Below are 20,434 nucleotides of genomic sequence, written 5' to 3'. Positions count from 1 at the left end.
AATTTTATCATAGAATCCATAGAAATCATAGAATCCTTACAACACAGAAAGAGGCCATTCGGCCCATCGAGTCTGCACCGACCACAATCCCACCCAAGCCCTACCCCCATATCCCTACATATTTTACCTGCTAATCCCCCTAATCTACGCATCCCAGGACACTAAGGGGCAATTTTAGCATGGCCAATCAACCTAACCCGCACATCTTTGGAGTGTGGGAGGAAACCGGAGCACCCGGAGGAAACCCACGCAGACACGAGGAGAATGTGCAAACTCCACACAGACAATGACCCAAGCCGGGAATCGAACTCGGGACCCTGGAGCTGTGAAGCAGTAGTGCTAACCACTGTGCTACCGTGCCGCCCAGAGTCCAAACCATTTATATAGGGATTTCTGGACGACAGCGGATTGGGGGAGTGTTAAGCCTCGGTCTTTGTGCTCAAATCCTGAAGTGGGCGGCGCAAAGATATTGTTGTGAATTGTGGTCCCTTTAAAAGTTGGTTTTGTGCCAGTGCTTGGATGTTTAAAACGCAGGCACAGAGGGTACACAGAGTGCAACATTTGTAACGAGGACCAAGCATCAGGGCTGCTTTGGTTACAGGCTTTTGAATTTTGGCAGCCTATCAGTTTAAAGAAGACACTCAGCTACCAGGAACCTATCAAATTTGAATTTGCTGTTGTTGACAACCTCAGACCAATCCTGGTGTGAAAAGTTGATGAGGTCATCAGAGTTATAAAGAGGAAATCAACTGAAGAGCTGCCACCTCTAAACACCGAGAGAGGGCAAGAGCGACTCCCTGCCAGTTTAGAATATCTCCTAAGAGAACTTTCCATCTATCTAACGAAGGGTACCAAAATCAGAGAGCTCAGAGACAGCGGAACCGACAGAAGAACTCCAAAGGTTTTCCCAAAGCAAAGGCACCTGGTTGTATATTTTCTGAGAGACTAAATTTCTGATTTTTTGGGGTAATGAATGGACCTTGTACTTACTTGAACAGCATTCCAGAAGTTTCTTTCTTTAATCGATATGTTACTTGTTTAGTTAAAGTTCCCGGTTGGTTAAATAAATAACTTGTTAATTGTTCACTTAAAGCGAGTGTCAGGTTGTTATGTTAATGAACCTCTAAACATGAATGAAGAACAGTTCACACCTTTAACAGATTAGGAAGCGAGGTATTCCTCTTTGGGAGATTTGGTGTGGCTTCATCAACTTCTGCGTCGTAACAATATTCTCTGATTTTTAACATCTTTTGAGCTCCTTCTTGCTTAAGCAGGAATAGAGTGGACGTATATCGGTGTGGGCTGTATCTGATTGGTTCACTGGGACAGTTTGAAGCCAAGTTAATGAAGATGAGACTTTTGAACAGTGATCATCTTGGTGTGCCTTCAGACCCATTGAGTTTCTGCCTGTTGTACTGATTTCCTGTTTTATTTCTATTCTTTTATTAGTTACTGGATGAAAACAACCAGCTGATCCAGTGCATAATGGATTACCAGAGCAAAGGGAAAACTGCCGAATGCTCCCAGTAAGTTGATCTTTTTTTGCTTCTGCATTTTGGTGAGTTGCAACCAGTTACACGAACTGCTTTCAGTCACTGAGTCTAGGTTGGGGGAATTGTGTGTGTTGTGTGACAACAGTGCAAATGAATAAAGATATGGAGCATGGCCATGAGTGCGAGTGAACAGGCCCAAGCTCTTCGCTCTAGGAAAGAGGTGATCCAATAAGAGTGTTTCAAAATTCTAAAAAGTTCTTTTTTTTTTTGATGGGCTAGACATTGAGAAGGTGGGGGAGACCAGAACTTGGGCTATTAGTACAAGACAGTCACTACATCTGATTGGGAATTCAGGAGGAACTTCTTTACCTGGAGATTGGTAAGAATGTGGAACTCACTACTGTGGGGCAGCACGGTGGCACAGTGGGTTAGCACTACTGCCTCACAGCGCCAGGGACTCGGGTTCGATTCCCGGCTTGGGTCACTGTCTGTGCAGAGTCGGCACGTTCTCCCTGTGTCTGCGTGGGTTTCCTCCGGGTGCTCCGGTTTCCTCCCACAGTCCGAAAGATGTGCTGGTTAGGGTGCATAGGCCATGCTAAATCCTCCCTCAACATACCCGAACAGGACCGGAGTGTGGCGACTCCGGGGTTTTCACAGTAACTTCATTGCAGTGTGAATGTAAGCCTACTTGTGACACTAATAAATAAACCTTTTAAATCTGTACTTTAGATTGAAGTGAATAGTATAGATACATTTAAAGAAAAGTTAGACAAGAACACGGGGGAGAAGGGAATTAAAAGGATTTGCTGAGCGGGTGAGATGGAGGATATGCATCCTAACCAACCTTGGTTCAAACATGGGCAAAAGAACTGAATTCCTGAGGTGAGGTGAGAGTGACAGCCCTTGACATCAAGGCTGCATTCGACCGAGTGTGGCATCAAGGAGCCCTGGCGAAACTGGAATCAATGGGTATCAGGAGGCCAACTCTCCACTGGTTGGAGTCATACCTGGTACATAGGAAGATGGTTGTGGAGGGTCAGTCATCTCAGCTCCAGGACATCTCTGCAGGAGTCCCTCAGGATAGTGTCCTAGGCCCAACAATCTTCAGCTGCTTCATCAATGACCTTCCCTCCTTCATAAGGTCAGAAGTGGGGATGTTCACCGATGATTGCACAATGTTCAGCACCGTTCGCAATTCCTCAGATACTGAAGCAATCCGTGTTCAAATGCAACGAGATCTGGACAATATCCAAGCTTGGGTTGACAAGTGGCAAGTAACATTCACGCCACACAAATGCCAGGCAATGACCATCACCAATAAGAGACACTCTAACCATTGCCCCTTGATATTCAATGGTGTAACCATCACTGAATCTCCCACTGTCAACATCCTTGGGGTTACCATTGACCAGAAACTGAACTGGACTCACCGCATAAACACAGTGGCTACAAGAGCAGATCAGAGGCTGGGAATACTGTGGCAAATAACTCACCACCTGACTCCCCAAAGCCTGTCCACTATCTACAAGGCACAAGTCAGGAGTGTGATGGAATACTCCCCACTTGCCTGGATGGGTGCAGCTCCAACAACACTCGAGAAGCTTGACACCATCCAGGACAAAGCAGTCCGCTTGATTGGCACCACATCCACAAACATTCACTCCCTCCACCACCGACGCTCAGTAGCAGCAGTGTGTACTATCCACAAGGTGCACTGCAGCAACTCACCAAAGAGCCTCAGACAGCACCTTCCAAACCCACGACCACTTCCATCTAGAAGGACAAGGGCAGCAGATACCTGGGAACACCACCACCTGCATGTTCCCCTCCAAGCCACTCACCATCCTGACTTGGAAATATATCGCCGTTCCTTTGCAGTTGCTGGGTCAAAATCCTGGAATTCCCTCCCTAACGGCATTGTGGGTCAACCCACAGCACATAGACTGCAGCGATTCAAGAAGGCAGCTCACCACCACCTTCTCAAGGGGCAACTAGGGATGGGCAATAAATGCTGGCCTAGCCAGCGACACCCATGTCCCTCAAATGAATTTTAAAAAAACTCTATTTGATTCATAGCAATCTCAAACATAAGATTAATTTTATGTGAAATGTGATTCCATGATTGGGCAGCACTTGCTAAACAATACTGAGTTTTCTGAGAATTACAATATCAATTTAAAGATTATCAGTCGGGCTCACAATGTGGCTGACTTCCGCTTGCTAGAAGCTACCTTTTATTCAAACGCGGGCACCTGGAACATATCCAGGCGTTGCCCCTTTTTAAACCAAATAAACGCCTGGGGGCAATAGCTGCATGATAAATTCTCCATGGTGATGTCTTAACCAATCACCCTTTTTTCCTTTTTGGTATAAATTGTTCTGATCATTTGGTATTATTGTATTTGTCCTGATAAGTGCAAGATGAAAAGCTTCAGCAATATGTCTCTTTTCTTCAAGAGTTTTGTTCGGTGTTACCAAGCCAATGTTATGTCTTGGTAAATTCTTTCCATTGGTGGCTTGTAAATTTCCTTGCTTAAAAAAAATCTTTATTCTTGAAATATTAAGCAGAACTCCAAATTTATTTGATTCCACGTTGTGTATAACTGTTAATGTGTGGAAATTTTACTTCCATTTTAGGAGAATCATTAGTGTTCCTCGAGTCATTATCTTCAATAATCAATGTCACCAACAATACTGGCCGGAATTCTCTGGCCATTCACGCCGGCGGGATTCTCTGGTCCCACCCAGTGATGTATCCCCTGCTGCGGGTTTCCTGGTAACGTGGGCAGCTCCCATGGGAATTCTCATTGACAGAGGGGGAACTAGAGGATCCCACCACCAGCCAATGGCGTTCCACTTCCCGTCACCAACAAACACGCTGAGGGAAGGCCAGAGAAACTCTTCCCGCTTTGTTCATACTCAGAGTCCAGAGAGCTGAACATCTATTCCAAGTTGACATTCCTCCCTCTCTACCCCAGGAACCCTCCATACCGGTTCCGAGGAAGTGCTGCGCTGTTGGAGATGCTGCCTTTTGAATGAGATGTAAAACTGAGGCCCCGTCTCTATTCTAGATTGGATATAAAAGGTCCTCCTGGTACAACCTGTAAGAAGAGCAGAAATTCTGGCTGGTGCCCTGGTCAATATTTATTCCTTTAATATCGCTATTCAAAGTTAATAAAGAACACGAGATTGGAGCAGGTGTAGACCACTTGGCCCATCTAGCCTGCTCCCCCATTTTAATACCTGATCTTGGGCTTCAACTCCATTTTTACCGCCCACTCTCCATATCCCTTAATTCTCTGAGAGACTGAAAATCTCTCTGTCCCAGCCTGAAATATGTTCAACGATGGAGCAGCCACAACTCTGAGGAAGAGGATTCCAAAGATTCACAACCCTTTGAGTGAAAGTAATTTCTTCTCATCTCAGTCCTAAGTGATCGGCCCCTTATTTTGAGGCTGTACCCCCGTGTTTTAGATTTCCTGGCCAGTGGAAACCCCTCTGTGTCCACCCTATGAAGCCCCTTCAGAATTCTGCGGGTGTCAATGAGATCACCTTTCATTCCTCAGATGTCCAGAGAATCTAAGCCGTGTCCCACAGTATGTATCAATGTATACAGCACAGAGACTCAGTCCATTAATAATCCTTTCCATTAGTCTCTGGAATGGTGTATCATTCGTTCCAAGTGGCATGACTTTGAACTGAGCAGTATGTTCAATGTTACAAGGGCTGAAATCTCCTTTGCACTTTCTGACAGAGGTACTTGCCAACACACTTTTAGCAACTCAATCCTTGTAATGAACTTTGACAAAGTTCCACTGTTTCAAGGCAGTCCCCCAATTGTGAATCGGGTACGAGTCTTGCCCAGTTACCTTCTTATAGTCCACACACTGTCTTTGTTTTATCTGGTTTTGTTACCATCACAATTGGTGAACTCCAGTCACTACAATTCAATAATGTCATTATTCGATTTATTATTGTCACATGTATTAACATACAGTGAAAAGTATTGTTTCTTGCGTGTTCTTTGTTCTCTGGTAAGGATGTAAATGGAAAGTGGGAGGCCTTCAAAGGAGAAATTTTGAGAGTGCAGAGTTTGTATGTTCCTGTCAGGATTAAAGGCAAAGTAAATAAGAATAAGGAACCTTGGTTCTCGAGGGAGATTGTAACACTGATTAAGAGGAAGAGAGAGTTGTATGAAATGTACAGGCAGCAAGGAACACATCAGATGCTCGAGGAGTATAAAAAGTGCAAGAAGCTACTTAAGAGGGAAATCAGGAGGGCTAAAAGAAGACATGAGGTTGCTTTGGCAGACAGAGTGAAGGAAAATCCAAAGAACTTCTATAGGTATGTTAGGAGCAAAAGGATAGTGAGGGATAAAATTGGTCCTCTTGAAGACCAGAGTGGTAGACTGTGTATGGAACCAAAAGAGATGGGGGAGATACTAAATGGTTTTTTTGCATCCGTATTTACTGAGGAAACGGGCATGGAGTCTACGGAAATAGGGCAAACTGGTAGGGAGGCCATGGAACCTTTACAGATTAAAGGGGAGGAGGTGCTCGCTGTCTTGAGGCAAATCAGAGTGGATAAATCCCCAGGACCGGACAGGGTATTCCCACGGACCTTGAGGGAAGCTAGTGTTGAACTTGCAGGGGTCCTGGCAGACATATTTAAAATGTCAGTATTCACGGGGGAGGTGCCGGATGATTGGAGGGTGGCTCATGTTGTTCCGTTGTTTAAAAAAGGTTCCAAAAGAAATCCGGGAAATTATCGGCCAGTAAGTTTGACGTCGGTGGTGGGCAAGTTATTGGAAGGTGTGATGAGGGATAGGATCTACAAATATTTGGATAGACAGGGACTTATTAGGGAGAGTCAACATGGCATTGTGCATGGTAGGTCATGTTTGACCAATCTATTAGAGTTTTTCGAGGAGATTACCAAGAAAGTGGATGATGGGAAGGCGGTGGATGTTGTCTACCTGGATTTCAGCAAGGCCTTTGACAAGGTCCCTCATGGGAGGTTAGTTAGGAAGGTTCAGTCGCTAGGTATACATGGGGAGTAAGTAAATTGGATAAGACACTGGCTCAATGGAAGAACTGATGTGGAGATGCTGGCGTTGGACTGGGGTAAACACAGTAAGAAGTTTAACAACACCAGGTTATAGTCCAACAGGTTTATTTGGTAGCAAAGGCCACACAAGCTTTCGGAGCTCTAAGCCCCTTCTTCAGGTGAGTGGGAATTCTGTTCACAAACAGAGCTTATAAAGACCTGCAGAGTTTCACTGGCTGTCTTGTCTGGAGACGATACACATCTTTTTAGCCTGTCTTGATGCTCTCTCCACTCACATTGTTTTGTTTCTTAAAGACTTGATTAGTTGTAAGTATTCGCATTCCAACCATTATTCATGTAAATTGAGTCTGTGTCTTTATAAGCTCTGTTTGTGAACAGAATTCCCACTCACCTGAAGAAGGGGCTTAGAGCTCCGAAAGCTTGTGTGGCTTTTGCTACCAAATAAACCTGTTGGACTTTAACCTGGTGTTGTTAAACTTCTTTCAATGGAAGAAGCCAGAGAGTGGTTGTGGAGGATTGCTTCTCTGAGTGGAGGCCTGTGACTAGTGGTGTGCCGCAGGGATCGGTGTTGGGTCCATTGTTGTTTGTCATCTATATCAATGATCTGGATGATAATGTGGTCAATTGGATCAGCAAGTTTGCTGATGATACAAAGATTGGAGGTGTAGTGGACAGTGAGGAAGGTTTTCAAAGCTTGCAGAGGGATTTGGACCAACTAGAAAAATGGGCTGAAAAATGGCAAATGGAATTTAACGCAGACAAGTGTGAGATATTGCACTTTGGAAGGACAAATCAAAGTAGAACATACAGGGTAAATGGTAGGACTCTGAAGAGTGCAGTTGAACAGAGGGATCTGGGAATACAGGTACAGAATTCCCTAAAAGTGACGTCACAGGTGGATAGGGTCGTAAAGAGTGCCTTTGGTACATTGGCCTTTATAAATCGGAGTATCGAGTATAAAAGTTGGAGTGTTATGGTAAGGTTATATAAGGCATTGGTGAGGCCGAGTTTGGAGTATTGTGTACAGTTTTGGTCACCTAGTTACAGGAAGGATGTAAATAAGATTGAAAGAGTGCAGAGAAGGTTCACAAGGATGTTGCCGGGACTTGAGAAGCTGAGTTACAGAGAGAGATTGAATAGGTTGGGACTTTATTCCCTGGAGCGTAGAAGATTGAGGGGAGATTTGATAGAGGTGTATAAGATTTTGATGGGTATAGATAGAGTGAATGCAAGCAGGTTTTTTCCGCTGAGGCTAGGGGAGAAAAAAACCAGAGGGCATGGGTTAAGGGTGAAAGGAGAAAAGTTTAAAGGGAATATTAGGGGGGGCTTCTTCACGCAGAGAGTGGTGGGAGTGTGGAATGAGCTGCCGGATAAAGTGGTAAATGCGGGGTCACTTTTAACATTTAAGAAAAACTTGGACGGGTTCATGGATGAGAGGGGTGTGGAGGGATATGGTCCAAGTGCAGGTCAGTGGGACTAGGCATAAAATGGTTCGGCACAGACGAGAAGGGCCAAAAGGCCTGTTTCTGAGCTGTAATTTTCTATGGTTCTATACAGACAAAGCAAACCGTTTATAGAGAAGGAAAGGAGAGAGTGCAGAATGTAGTGTTATAGTCATAGCTAGGGTGTAGAGAAAGATCAACTTAATGCAAGGTAAGTCCATTCAAAAGTCTGACGGCAGCAGGGAAGAAGCTGTTCTTGAGTTGGTTGGTACGTGACCTTAGACTTTTGTATCTTTTTCCCGAAGGAAGAAGGTGGAAGAGAGAATGTCCGGGGTGCGTGGGGTCCTTAATTATGCTGGCTGCTTTGCCGAGGCAGTGGGAAGTGTAGATAGAATCAATGGCCAGGAGGCTGGTTTGCGTGATGGGTTGGGCTACATTCACCACCTTTTGTAGTTTCTTGCGGTCTTGGGCAGAGCAGGAGCCATACCAAGCTGTGATACAACCAGAAAGAATGCTTTCTATGGGGCATCTAAAAGGTGGTGAGAGCTGTAGCTGACGTGCCAAACATCTCTCTGTCCCAGCCTGAAATATGTTCAACGATGGAGCATCCACAGCTCTGAGGAAGAGGATTCCAAAGATTCGCAACAATGAGTGAAAATAATTTGTCGTCCTCTCAGTCCGAAGTGATCGGCTGCTTATTTTGAGACTGTACCCCCGTGTTTTAGATTTCCTGGCCAGCGGAAACCTCTTTGTCCCAGCATCAGTGAGCATCAATTCAAATTCTTTTGCACCTGTGATAATCTTACTGGGTTCAACCTGTCAGGATGTTGAAGTCCAAATACTTTCCCACTATCCAATTGAATTTGAGGGAACCACTTTCAGAATCTTTTACCTTTTTCCTGATTCATCACTACTACTCAGCTGGAGCAGGAATTGAACTCCCACTGCTGGCATCGTCCGGCATCACAAACCAGCTGTCCAGCCAACTGAGATAACCGTCTGCCATCTTTTCGACATGAAGAGACCTTTCACTCGCAGACAAAATCTTTAAACACACCTGCCATCTGTTGCTGACCTGTGCGTGTGTTTTCACAGCTCCAGCCAACCCTGTTGCTTGCTTTTCTCTTTGAATAATAAGCCTACTGGCTTATCTTGTCCCAAAGTCTCTGACTTTGCAGTCCTTTTCTTGTTTCCTTCTAGACTAACCAATTTGCCAACTATTCCCCAGCACATTGACTTGGTGTGGTCAATTTTATGCAATCTAATCTTTTTGATATCTCTCCCACCCTCAGCGCCTTTTTTTATTCTGGGGTGAAAGTTCCTTCAAATCTCCTGCAGCCCCTTCTCTTCCTCAATCTCTTCTCGACTTCCCATTTTCTATTCTTCACAGAGCTAAAAGGGTGTTGCAAAAAAAGGTTTTGATTCATGGAACAGCTCATAATCATCTGCCAGCACTGCTGTCTACCAAGCAGTTTTAACTCTTTATTCCTCTGCATGAGTTGAAAGTAGCAAATCTTTAAATTCTTGTCGAATTATTTCTCTAAGGTTTTCATAGGTTCCCTCTTGTGAATGCTCTTATCCACCTGTCAAAATTAGTTTGTTTCATTCTTTCAAATTGGGACGGCAGGGTGGGACAGCACCAGGGACCCGGGTTCGATTCTCGGCTTGGGTCACTGTCTGTGCGGAGTCTGCATGTTCTCCCCGTGTCTGCGTGGGTTTCCTCCAGGTGCTCCGGTTTCCTTCCGCAGTTTGAAAGATGTGTGGATTTCATTCAGCCATCTAAATTTAAAAATGCTTCAATTTTTCAAACTTTGGAATAGCCTGTGTGAATTTGAACATCTTCCCACTAGGTTCTGTTCTTTCTGGTTGTATCACAGCTTGGTATGGCTCCTGCTCTGCCCAAGACCGCAAGAAACTACAAAAGGTCATGAATGTAGCCCAATCCATCACGCAATCCAGCCTCCCATCCATTGATTCTATCTACACTTCCCGCTGCCTCGGAAAAGCAGCCAGCACAATCAAGGATCCCACACACCCCGGACATTCTCTCTTCCACCTTCTTCCGTCGGGAAAAAGTCTGAGGTCACATATCAACCGACTCAAGAACTGTTGTCAGACCTTTGAATGGACTTACCTTGCGTTAAGTTGATCTTTCTCTACACCCTAGCTATGACTGTAACACTACATTCTGCACTCTCTCCTTTCCTTCTCTATGAACAATATGCTTTGTCTGTATAGCGCGCAAGAAACAATACTTTTCACTGTATGTTAATACATGTGACCAATCAAACCTTTTAGATTTTAACATCGATTTAAAAATCCAGTAATGGTTACCACACAGTGCTGTTCAGTGTCTTGGGGTTGCTTCTGAGATAAAGCAGCAGCTTGCTTTTGAAAACAGACTTCCTTCACACGCACGCGCGCACGCACGCACACACACACACTGGTTGCTTGAGTTAAGTAGCTGTTCCTACTATTGGCTGAGATCTAGAATAACAGCTCCCAGCATAAGTTTAGGTATCCCCTTAAATATGTTTTCCCCTTACCTGACCTAACCTTTTTAGAACTTCACTTCCCCAGATTTGATTACCTTCAGCTCCTGATTTTAGCTTTTTGAGTTTAAAAGCAGAATAAACTCACATTATGCATCTTTTTATAACCCTTCTTCTTTACACCTTGTATCACTTTCTTTCTTGTTCTGCCTCCCCATTGTTACTAACTTGCCTTGGGTAAACGGCTCAATGTTGCTAAGTTAATCAACATATCAAATGCACTAGTTCCGTTCACGCAGTCTCTCTGTTCCTGCATTAATTATCTCAATTCCCACAGTTTAAAATTTATAGCCAGAAAATATGCCAATTTCTGATTTCCATGATATTTTCATGCTGCCAATATTTCCGTGACAGTAAAACCATGTTGACTTGTTCCAATCATACTGTGCTTTGCGAGATGTGCTGTTTGTGGGATCTTGCTGTGCACAAGTTGGCTGCTGTTTTTTTTTCCCTACAGTACAATGTGCCTGGAACTCACTGCCGGGGGAGGTAGTGGAAGCAGATACGATAGTGACATTTAAGGGGCGCCTTGACAAAGACCATAATCCCTCTATTCCCATGGGAATAGAGAGATATGGTCCCCGGAAGGGTAGGGGATTTTAGTTCAGTCGGGCAGCATGGTCGGTGCAGGCTTGGAGGGCCGAAGGGCCTGTTCTTGTGCTGTAATTTTCTTTGTTCTTTACAAGAATGACTATGCTTCAAAAATATTTAAGTGGCTGTAAAGTGCTTTGGAATGTTCTGAGGCGGTGAAAGATGCAGGAGAAATGCAAGTTCATTTCTCCTGGTCTGGTTTGTTATTTGTGTTGCAGTTCTTGGCGTTTTTGGCAAGTTTCCAAAATGACAGGCTTTGTGATTTGCTGAAAGATGTTGATGGAAACCAAGCTGAATAAATAGTAGCTCAGTTCCTCTGCGTGCCATTGGATGGTGCAGTCTTTGAGGACTGGGTTCTTGGAGCTCCCGTTACGTCAGTGAGATAATTGCACCGTAATCAGTGGGAGCTATTTTTAATGGTCTAACAGTGATTGCGTATTATATTTCACTCCGTGGACCCTTAATTATCTGCCTAGCGTGGGGTAAACCAGCGCAGTGCACACGAGCAAATCAAACTGAGAATACAGGGACTATTCAGCAGGCCAGGCAGCATCTGTGGCAGGAACAAAGACGGCCATGACTCAGATGTGGTGCCTCCACGTAATCAGGAGGATATTATATTGGGGCTGCACAGTGATTAGCAAGACTGCCTCACAGCGCCAGGGACCCAGCTCGATTCGGCCTCTGGTCACTGTGTGGAGTTTGCACGTTCTCCCCGTGTCTGCGTGGGTTTCCTCCGGCTGCTCCGGTTTCCTCCCACAGTCCAAAGATTTGATTTGATTTATTATTGTCACATGCATTAGTATACAGTGAAAAGTATTAATTGTTGCACGCTATACAGACAAGGCATACTATTCATAGAGAAGGAAAGGAGAGAGTGCAGAATGTAGAGTTACAGTCATAGCTAAGATGTAGAGAAAAATCAACTTAATGCAAGGTAGGTCCATTCAAAAGTCTGACGGCAGCAGGGAAGAAGCTGTTCTGGAGTCGGTTGATACGTGGCCTCAGACTTTTGTATCCTTTTCCTGATGGAAGAAGGTGGAAGAGAAAATGTCCGGGGTGCGTGGAGTCCTTAATTATGCTGGCTGCTTTACCGAGGCAGCGGGATGAACGGGAGGCTGGTTTGCGTGATGGGTTGGCCTACATTCACGACCTTTTGTGGTTTCTTGCGGTCTTGGGCAGAGCAGGAGCCATACCAAGCTATGATACAACCAGAAAGAATGCTTTCTGTGGTGCATCTGTAAAAGTTGGTGAGAGTCGTAGCTGACATGCCAAATTTCCTTTAATCTTCTGTGAAAGTGGGCTTTCGAACTGTAGCGTCAGCATGGGGGAACCAGGAGAGGTTGTTGGTGATCTGGACACCGAAAAACTTGAAGCTCTTGACCATTTCTACTTCGTCCCCATTGATGTAGACAGGGGCATGTTCTCCCCTGTGATATGCGGGTAAGGTTGATTGGCCATGATAAATTGCCCCTTAATGTCAGGGGGATTAGAAGGGTAAATATGTGGGGTTATAGGGATAGGACATGACCTGGGTGGGAATGTTGTTGGTGCAGGCTCGATGGGCCAAATGGCCTCCTTCTGCACTGTGTAGGGTTTCTATGGTATAGACCAGCCTCTCTCAACTTGGAGCAGAAATGAAAACTGTGACAAATAAACAATCAGTATTTCTAGAGGAGAAATGGCCATGACTTAAAGAAAGTGCCAAAAAACAGGAAATCTGAAACATGACTCAAAAGGGAGACTGAAACTGGTACGCAACTTCTCGATACTACTTGATGTGGGTTCCCAGTCCAAAGATATTAATCGGGCCACCAACTTTTTAAAGTTTATTCATTCATGGGATGAGGGTGGCGCTGGCCAGGCCAGCTTTTACTGCTCAACCCTGAGGGTATTTAATAGTCAACTGCATTGCTGTGGATCTGGAGTCATGTGTAGGCCAGACCGGGTAAGGACAGAAGATTTCCTTCCCTAATGGGCAGTAGTGAACCAGCTAGGTTTTTACAACAATGGGTTTATGGTCATCATTGGACTTTTTAATTCCTGATTTTGTTTTTTAAATTTAAGTTTTACCATCTGCCGTGGTGGGATTCACACCCAGGTCACCAGAGCGTTACCCTGGGTTACCGGTCCACTAGGCCACTGCTACCCCTCGACCATGATTAATTGTTTATCACATGATTTGCCCGCACGCTCTTCCTGTCAGTCACATCCATTCTTGTGTTAGGTTCAAGAATTCACCGACACCGAGGAAGAGGACTCCTCTCCCCATGGACTTCCCTTGGCTATCTTGCCCACATTTGTTCTATTCGTTCCAGAATAGGATAAATTCTTGGAGTAGGCATTGACGGACGCTTACTGTGTTTCAGGATCATATTCTCGTCTGCAAGTTTCCGACATTTCTGTTTCTCCTCTTTCGGGGAGACACAGACTGCAGCTTGATCTTGAAGTCCCTTAACCTTTCGGTCCAATTCTGCACAACTGATAGTTTTGTTTTGCAGTCTGAGTTTACTTCATTACGGCAAAGGACCAACAAATACGGTCCATGCTGGGCAATCTCTTAGCTTTGGAGGTCAATCGTCTTAAGCTCCAGGACATCTCTGCAGGAGTCCCTCAGGGGAGTGTCCCAGACCCAACCATCTTCAGCTGCTTCATCAATGACCTTCCCTCCATCACAAGGTCAAAAGTGGGGATGTTCACTGATGATTGCACAATGTTCAGCACCATTCGCCACTCCTCAGATACCGAAGCAGCCCATGTCCAAATGCAGCAAAACAAAGAAAATTACAACACAGGAACAGGCCCTTCGGCCCTCCAAGCCTGCACTGACCATGCTGCCCGACTGAACTAAAACCCCCTACCTTTCCGCGGACCATATCGCTCTATTCCCATCCTATTCATGTACTTGTCAAGATGCCCCTTAAAAGTCACTAACGTATCCACTTCCACTACCTCCCCCGGCAACGAGTTCCAAGCACCCACCACCCTCTGCGTTTTTTAAAAAAAACCTTGCCTCGTACATCTCCTTTAAACCTTGCCCCTCGCATATTAAACCTGTGCCCGCCAGTAATTGACTCTTCCACTCTCGGGGGAAAAAGCTTCTGACTATCCACTCTGTCCATGCCCCTCATCTTGTAGACTTCTATCAGGTCTCCCCTCCGTCGCTCCAGTGAGAACAAACCAAGTTTCTCCAACCTCTCCTCATAGCTAATGCCCTCCATACCAGGCAACATCCTGGTAAATCTTTTCTGTATCCTCTCCAAAGCCTCCACATCCTTCTGGTAGTGTGGCGACCAGAATTGAACACTATATTCCAAGTGCGGCCTGGACAATATCCAGGCTTGGGCTGACGAGTGGCAAGTAACATTCACGCCACACAAGTGCCAGGCAATGACCTTCTCCAACATATAAATATTGTGGCCATCAAGAGCAGATGTGAAGGAGCAGCGCTTCGAAAGCTAGTGGCTTTTGCTACCAAATACACCTGTTGGACTTTAACCTGGTGTTGTGAGACTTCTTACTGTATCAAGAGCAGCTCGGATTCAGAATCCTGTGGTGAGTAACTTGCCTCCTGACTCCCCAAAGCCTGTGCACCAACTACAAGGAATGTAATGGAATACTCTCCACTTGCCTGGATGAGTGCAGCTGCAACAACACTCAAGAAGCTTGACACCATCCAGGACAAAGCAGCCCTGCTAGATTGCTACCCCCTCTGCAAACTTCAACCCTTCCACCACTGACACACAGTGGCAGCAGTCCACAAGATGCACTGTAGAAACTCACAAGGTTCCTTAGGCAGCACCTTCTAAATCCATTACCATCAGCATCAGATACAAGGGGGCACCAACACCTGGAAGTTCCCCTCCAAGTCACTCAGCATCCCGACTGGGAAATATATCACCATTCTTTCACTGTCGCTGGGTCAAAATCCTCGAACTCCCCCATCAACAGCATTGTGGGTGCACCTACACCTCACACAGCGGCACAATGGTGAGCACTGCTGCCTCACAGCGCCAGGGACCGAGGTTCGATTCCCGGCTTGGGTCACTGTCTCTGTGTGGAGTCTGCATGTTCTCCCCAGGAGACAGGGCTGCTTTGTCCCACAATCCGAAAGACGTGCTGGTTAGGGTGCATTGGCCTTGCTAAATTCTCCCTCGGTGTACCCGAACAGGTGCCGGAGTGTGGCGACTAGGGGATTTTCACAGTAACTTCATTGCAGTGTTAATGTAAGCCTACTTGGGACTAATAAATAAAGAAAATAAATGGACTGCAGCGATTCAAGAAGGCGGCTCACCACCACCTTCTCAAGGGGCAATTCGGGATGGGCAATAAATGCTGGTCCAGCCAGCGACTCCCACATCCCGTAAATGAATTTTTTTTAAAAACCCAGCAGTACTTTGCTTTAATTTTACCAATATAGACTAGTTGGGCCGAATGGCCTTCTGTGATATGAATACGGTGTAAAAAGAGAAAACCAGACACACTCGAGTCAGCTATGCAGCAACTGTGAGGGATCGAAAAGTTAACACTCTGGTTTTAGCCCTCTTCTGTAGAAACTGGAGCACACTGCCTTGTGCTGGTTTGAGTTATGTGCTTTGAAATTTCTGGAAGCCAGTGACCTGTGTTGCAGAGTGCAGCTTTTCCGAGTCTGGGTCTGCGTAGGATAATGTCAGGAGCGGATCGTCTGGAATTCTCTTATCTGGAAACACGAGTTTGTTCTGGGTCAGGCTGTAGCTCCCTGCTGTCAGCTGGCCAGGCCTGAGCTCGGTGAAGCTGCCTTTTCACTCTGAACAACCTCCCCTGTCTCACAAACATTGCATGGAGGCTGGAGTTGCCAACTCTCCAGGATTGCCCTGGAGTCCCCGGGTGCTGACGATTAATCTCCAAGACACTGCTGTGAACAAGCTGGAGAAAGATCCAAAGGTGCTGTTTTTATTCCCTCTCCAGTAGAACAATTTTTTGTTTATAACGAGAGATGGAGTAGGGAAGTGTTTCTGGGTAGTGCAAGAAGCCATGTGATGAAATCTCCAGAATATATGCAACTATAGTTGGCAACCCTGATTGAGCCTGCTGAATGTTGACAGGTTTCGTTCTTTTGGTCTTTGCTGTCACAGCCTGGCTCTCAGTGTTGCAGGATTCATTTTAACCTGTAGTCTCCATTATTTCAAGCTTTGTACAAGGGGAAGGCAATGGCCCAGTGGTATTATCACGACTATTAATCCAGAAACTCGGCTAAAGTTCTGGGCACCTGGGTTCGAATCCCGCCACAGCAGATGGAGGAATTTAAATTCAATTTTTAAAAAAAACCTGGAATTAAGAATCTACTGATGACCATGAAACCATTGTCGATTGTTAGAAAAATCCATCTGGTTCACTAATGTCCTTTAGGGAAGGAAATCTGCCGTCCTTACCTGGTCTGGTCTACATGTGACTCCAGACTCACAGCAATGTGGTTGATTCTCAACTGCCCTCGGGCAACTAGGGATGGGCAATAAATGCTGGCCCAGCCAGTGACATCCATGTTGTAGAATCATAGAATCCCTACAGAAGGAGGCCGTTCAGCCCATCGAATCTTTACCAATCCCAATCCCACCACCCAGGCTCTATTCCTGTAACCCCACACATTTACCCCGCTAATCCCCCTGACACTAGGGTCAATTTAGCATGGCCAATGCAACTAACCCGCACATCTTTGGACTGTGGGAGGAAACCGGAGCACCTGGAGGAAACCCACGCAGACACGGGGAGAACATGCAAACTCCACACAGACAGTGACCCGAGGCCGGAATTGAACTCGGGTCCCTGGCGTTGAGAGATAGCAGTGCTAACCACTGTGCCACCCTGCCGTCCATGAATGGGAAAAAAAAATTAGTAACTTGTATTGGTCACAGGCCTGTGGCTAACTGATCCCTTCCATAGTTATTCAGCTTCTCGCTAACCTGCTTTTTGGTCACCAAGTTAAAGGTGTTTTAAAGTCATCATCTCTTGGATACTAGGTAATACAGAATTTCAGCATTGCGAGACATGCTGTCGAAGCTTTTCATCTTGCACTCATCAGGACAGATACAAGAATATCAAATGTCAAAGGGAAGAACAATTGCTTGCAAAACCCAGAACATAACGTTTCACATGAAATGTGACTCTGTGATGGGATAGCAGTGGCTCTACAATTCCCAGTATGCTAATTGCTATACTAACAAACCAATTTTAAGATTATTAGTTGGGCTCACTTGCTTGTTCGAAGCTACAGAGGTTTATGCACAAGGACCTGTCCCCTGCAGCCAAAAGGAACATGTTCCGGCATCGTGCCAAGGCTGGGGGACAAGCATAGATCTCACTGCAAGTGTATGTTACCAGGCAAATTCCAATACAACCAGTATGAAGATCCTAACCTGGGAAACCATTCCATGTACAGTGCAGATCACTCAACTCCGATCTGTCAGAAATGCAGCATGCAAACTACATCCAGCACAGATTCGACAGGGTAGATCCAGAAAGAATGTTCCTAATGGTGGGGGGAGTCCAGAACTAGGGGGGTCACAGTTTGAGGATAAGGGGTGAACCTTTTAGAACTGAGGCGAGGAGAAATTTCTTCACCCAGAGGGTGGTGAATGTGTGGAATTCACTCCCACAGAATGTAGTTGAGGACAAAACATTGTGTGATTTCAAGAAGAAATTGGATATAGCTCTTGGGGCCAAAGGGATATGGGGGGAAGGGGGGATCAGGATATTGAATTCAATGATCAAGATGAATGGTGGAGCAAGCTCGAAGGGCTTAATGGCCTACTCCTGCTTCTAGTTTCTATGTTTCTATTCAGGGTCTTTGGCCCAGCTGGTCCACATGAAACTCTTTCCTCCTCCTTTGTTTAAATTCAATTAACATATCCTTCTATTCCTTTCTCTCTCTCATGTGATTATCCAGCTTCCCCTTTGCGTACATTGATGTAATTCTTCTCAACCACACACTGAGAGTTTCACAATCTCTCGCACCCTTAGTGAAGATGTTCTCCTAAATCTCTTTATCAGACCTGGAGTTTTGCAGCACAGATGTCCATCGTGTCTGGGCACCAAGCACCTAACTAATCTATTCTACTCCTGTTTTCCAGCACTTGGCCTTCTCTGCTGTGGAACTTCAAGTGCCCATCTAAATGTTGTAAGGGTTCCCGCCTCTACCACCCTTTCAGGCAGTGAGTTCCACTTTCCCTCTGGGTGAAAAAGTTCTTCCGCACATCCCCTCTAAATCCTGCTGCTTTCCTTAAATTTATGCCCCTGATTATTGACCCCTCCACTGAGAGGTTCCTCCGTATCTACCCTGTTCGTGTCCCTCATAATTTTGTGCCTATCATGTATTTATGGCCACCACTTCTTCTTCTGCTCTGAAACCCGTGTGGAAACGTTTCTCTACGTGTCTACCCCAAACACTTTTGTGATTTCAAGTTCTCTATTGGTCCAGCCCCCCAGCCTACCCTGTTCAAGAGAAAATCGCCTTAGCCGTTCTTCCCTGGGCAAGACCTCTCGGTTGTCGTATTGTTTGAGTAATTCTTTCCTCTTTGAACACCACTCACAGTACGGCCCACATAGTTTCTGTTTATTTACCGTTTCCAGTGACTGGCAGAGTCAATAACCAGAGGGCACAGAGTTCAGGTTACTGACAGAAGAACAAAAAGCACCCCGAGGAATACCTTTCCTCGTGCGATGAGTGGTTAGGGTTTGGGATGCAGGCCGTTGGATACTGATGCAGTAGTAGCTTTCAAAAGGCAGTTGGATAAATACTTAAGGGAGAATTTAATCTTTCTGAGGGGAGAGATACAAAGGGGGCCAGAGGGGCAATATTTTCACACAGAGGGTGGTGAGTGTCTGGAACGAGCTGTAGAGGTGGGTGCAATTTTGTCTTTTAAAAAGCATTTAGACAGTCACATGGGTACAATGGGTATAGAGGGATATGGGCCAAATGTGGGCAACTGGGACTAGCTTACGGGTTTAAAAGAAGGGGCAGCATGGACTAGTTGGGCCGAAGGGCCTGTTTCCATGCTGTAAACCTCTGACGACATGGGCGTCGCTGGCTCGGCCAATATTTTTCTTGCCCATCCCCAATTGCCCCCGAGAAGGTGCAGCTATAGGGGAAGAGCAGGACACTGAGACTAACCGAGCGATTTCAATGGATTTTTCTTTGCACTGGAGGAAGGTTTGTCGAGATGCTTCAGCGTGTTTATTAAGCACACGCCTCGTAAGGGTCATGAATGAAGCCCAGACCATCGCGCAAACCAGCCTCCCATCCATTGACTCTGTCTACACTTCCTGCTGCCTCGGAAAAGCAGCCAGCATAATTAAGGCCCCCACGCACCCCGGACATTCTCTCTTCCACCACCTTCCGTCGGGAAAAAGATACAAATATCTGGGGGCACATGCCAACTGACTCAAGAACAACTTCTTCCCTGCTGCCATCAGATTTTTGAATGGACCTACCTCGCACTAAGTTGATCTTTCTCTACACCCTAGCTATGACTGTAACACTACATTCTGCACTCTCTCCTTTCCTTCTCTATGAACGTTACACTTTGCCTGAATAGCGCACAAGAAACAATGCTTTTCACTGTAGATGAATACATACAAAGAACAAAGAACAATACAGCACAGGAACAGGCCCTTCGGCCCTCCAAGCCCGGGCCGCTCCCTGGTCCAAACTAGACCATTCTTTTGTATCCCTCCATTCCCACTCCGTTCATATGGCTGTCTAGATAAGTCTTAAACGTTCCCAGTGTGTCCGCCTCCACCATCTTGCCCGGCAGCGCATTCCAGGCCCCCACCACCCTCTGTGTAAAATACGTCCTTCTGATATCTGTGTTAAACCTCCCCCCCTTCACCTTGAACCTATGACCCCTCGTGAACGTCACCACCGACCTGGGGAAAAGCTTCCCACCGTTCACCCCTATCTATGCCTTTCATAATTTTATACACCTCTATTAAGTCTCCCCTCCTCCTCCGTCTTTCCAGGGAGAACAACCCCAGTTTACCCAATCTCTCCTCATAACTAAGCCCTTCCATACCAGGCAACATCCTGGTAAACCTCCTCTGTACTCTCTCCAAAGCCTCCACGTCCTTCTGGTAGTGTGGCGACCAGAACTGGACACAGTATTCCAAATGCGGCCGAACCAACGTTCTATACAACTGCATCATCAGACCCCAACTTTTATACTCTATGCCCCGTCCTATAAAGGCAAGCATGCCATATGCCTTCTTCACCACCTTCTGCACCTGTGACAATAATAAATCAAATCAATAATCTATG

General features: G+C 45.8%; 1 protein-coding gene across 2 annotated transcripts in view; it reads left to right on the top strand.

Moving 5' to 3' along the window:
- ss18 (SS18 subunit of BAF chromatin remodeling complex) overlaps nt 1-20,434 on the top strand; it is a 90,558-nt gene that overhangs the window by 15,108 nt on the left and 55,016 nt on the right. For both annotated transcript variants that reach the window (XM_078215622.1, XM_078215621.1), the window contains exon 2: nt 1,450-1,526. In XM_078215622.1, coding sequence (XP_078071748.1) covers nt 1,450-1,526 — 77 coding nt within the window. The remainder of the gene's footprint in view (nt 1-1,449; nt 1,527-20,434) is intronic.

This window comes from Mustelus asterias, chromosome 7 (assembly GCF_964213995.1).
Source record: "Mustelus asterias chromosome 7, sMusAst1.hap1.1, whole genome shotgun sequence".
Taxonomy (NCBI): Eukaryota; Metazoa; Chordata; class Chondrichthyes; order Carcharhiniformes; family Triakidae; genus Mustelus; species Mustelus asterias.
This window is presented reverse-complemented; position numbering and strand designations above follow the sequence as displayed.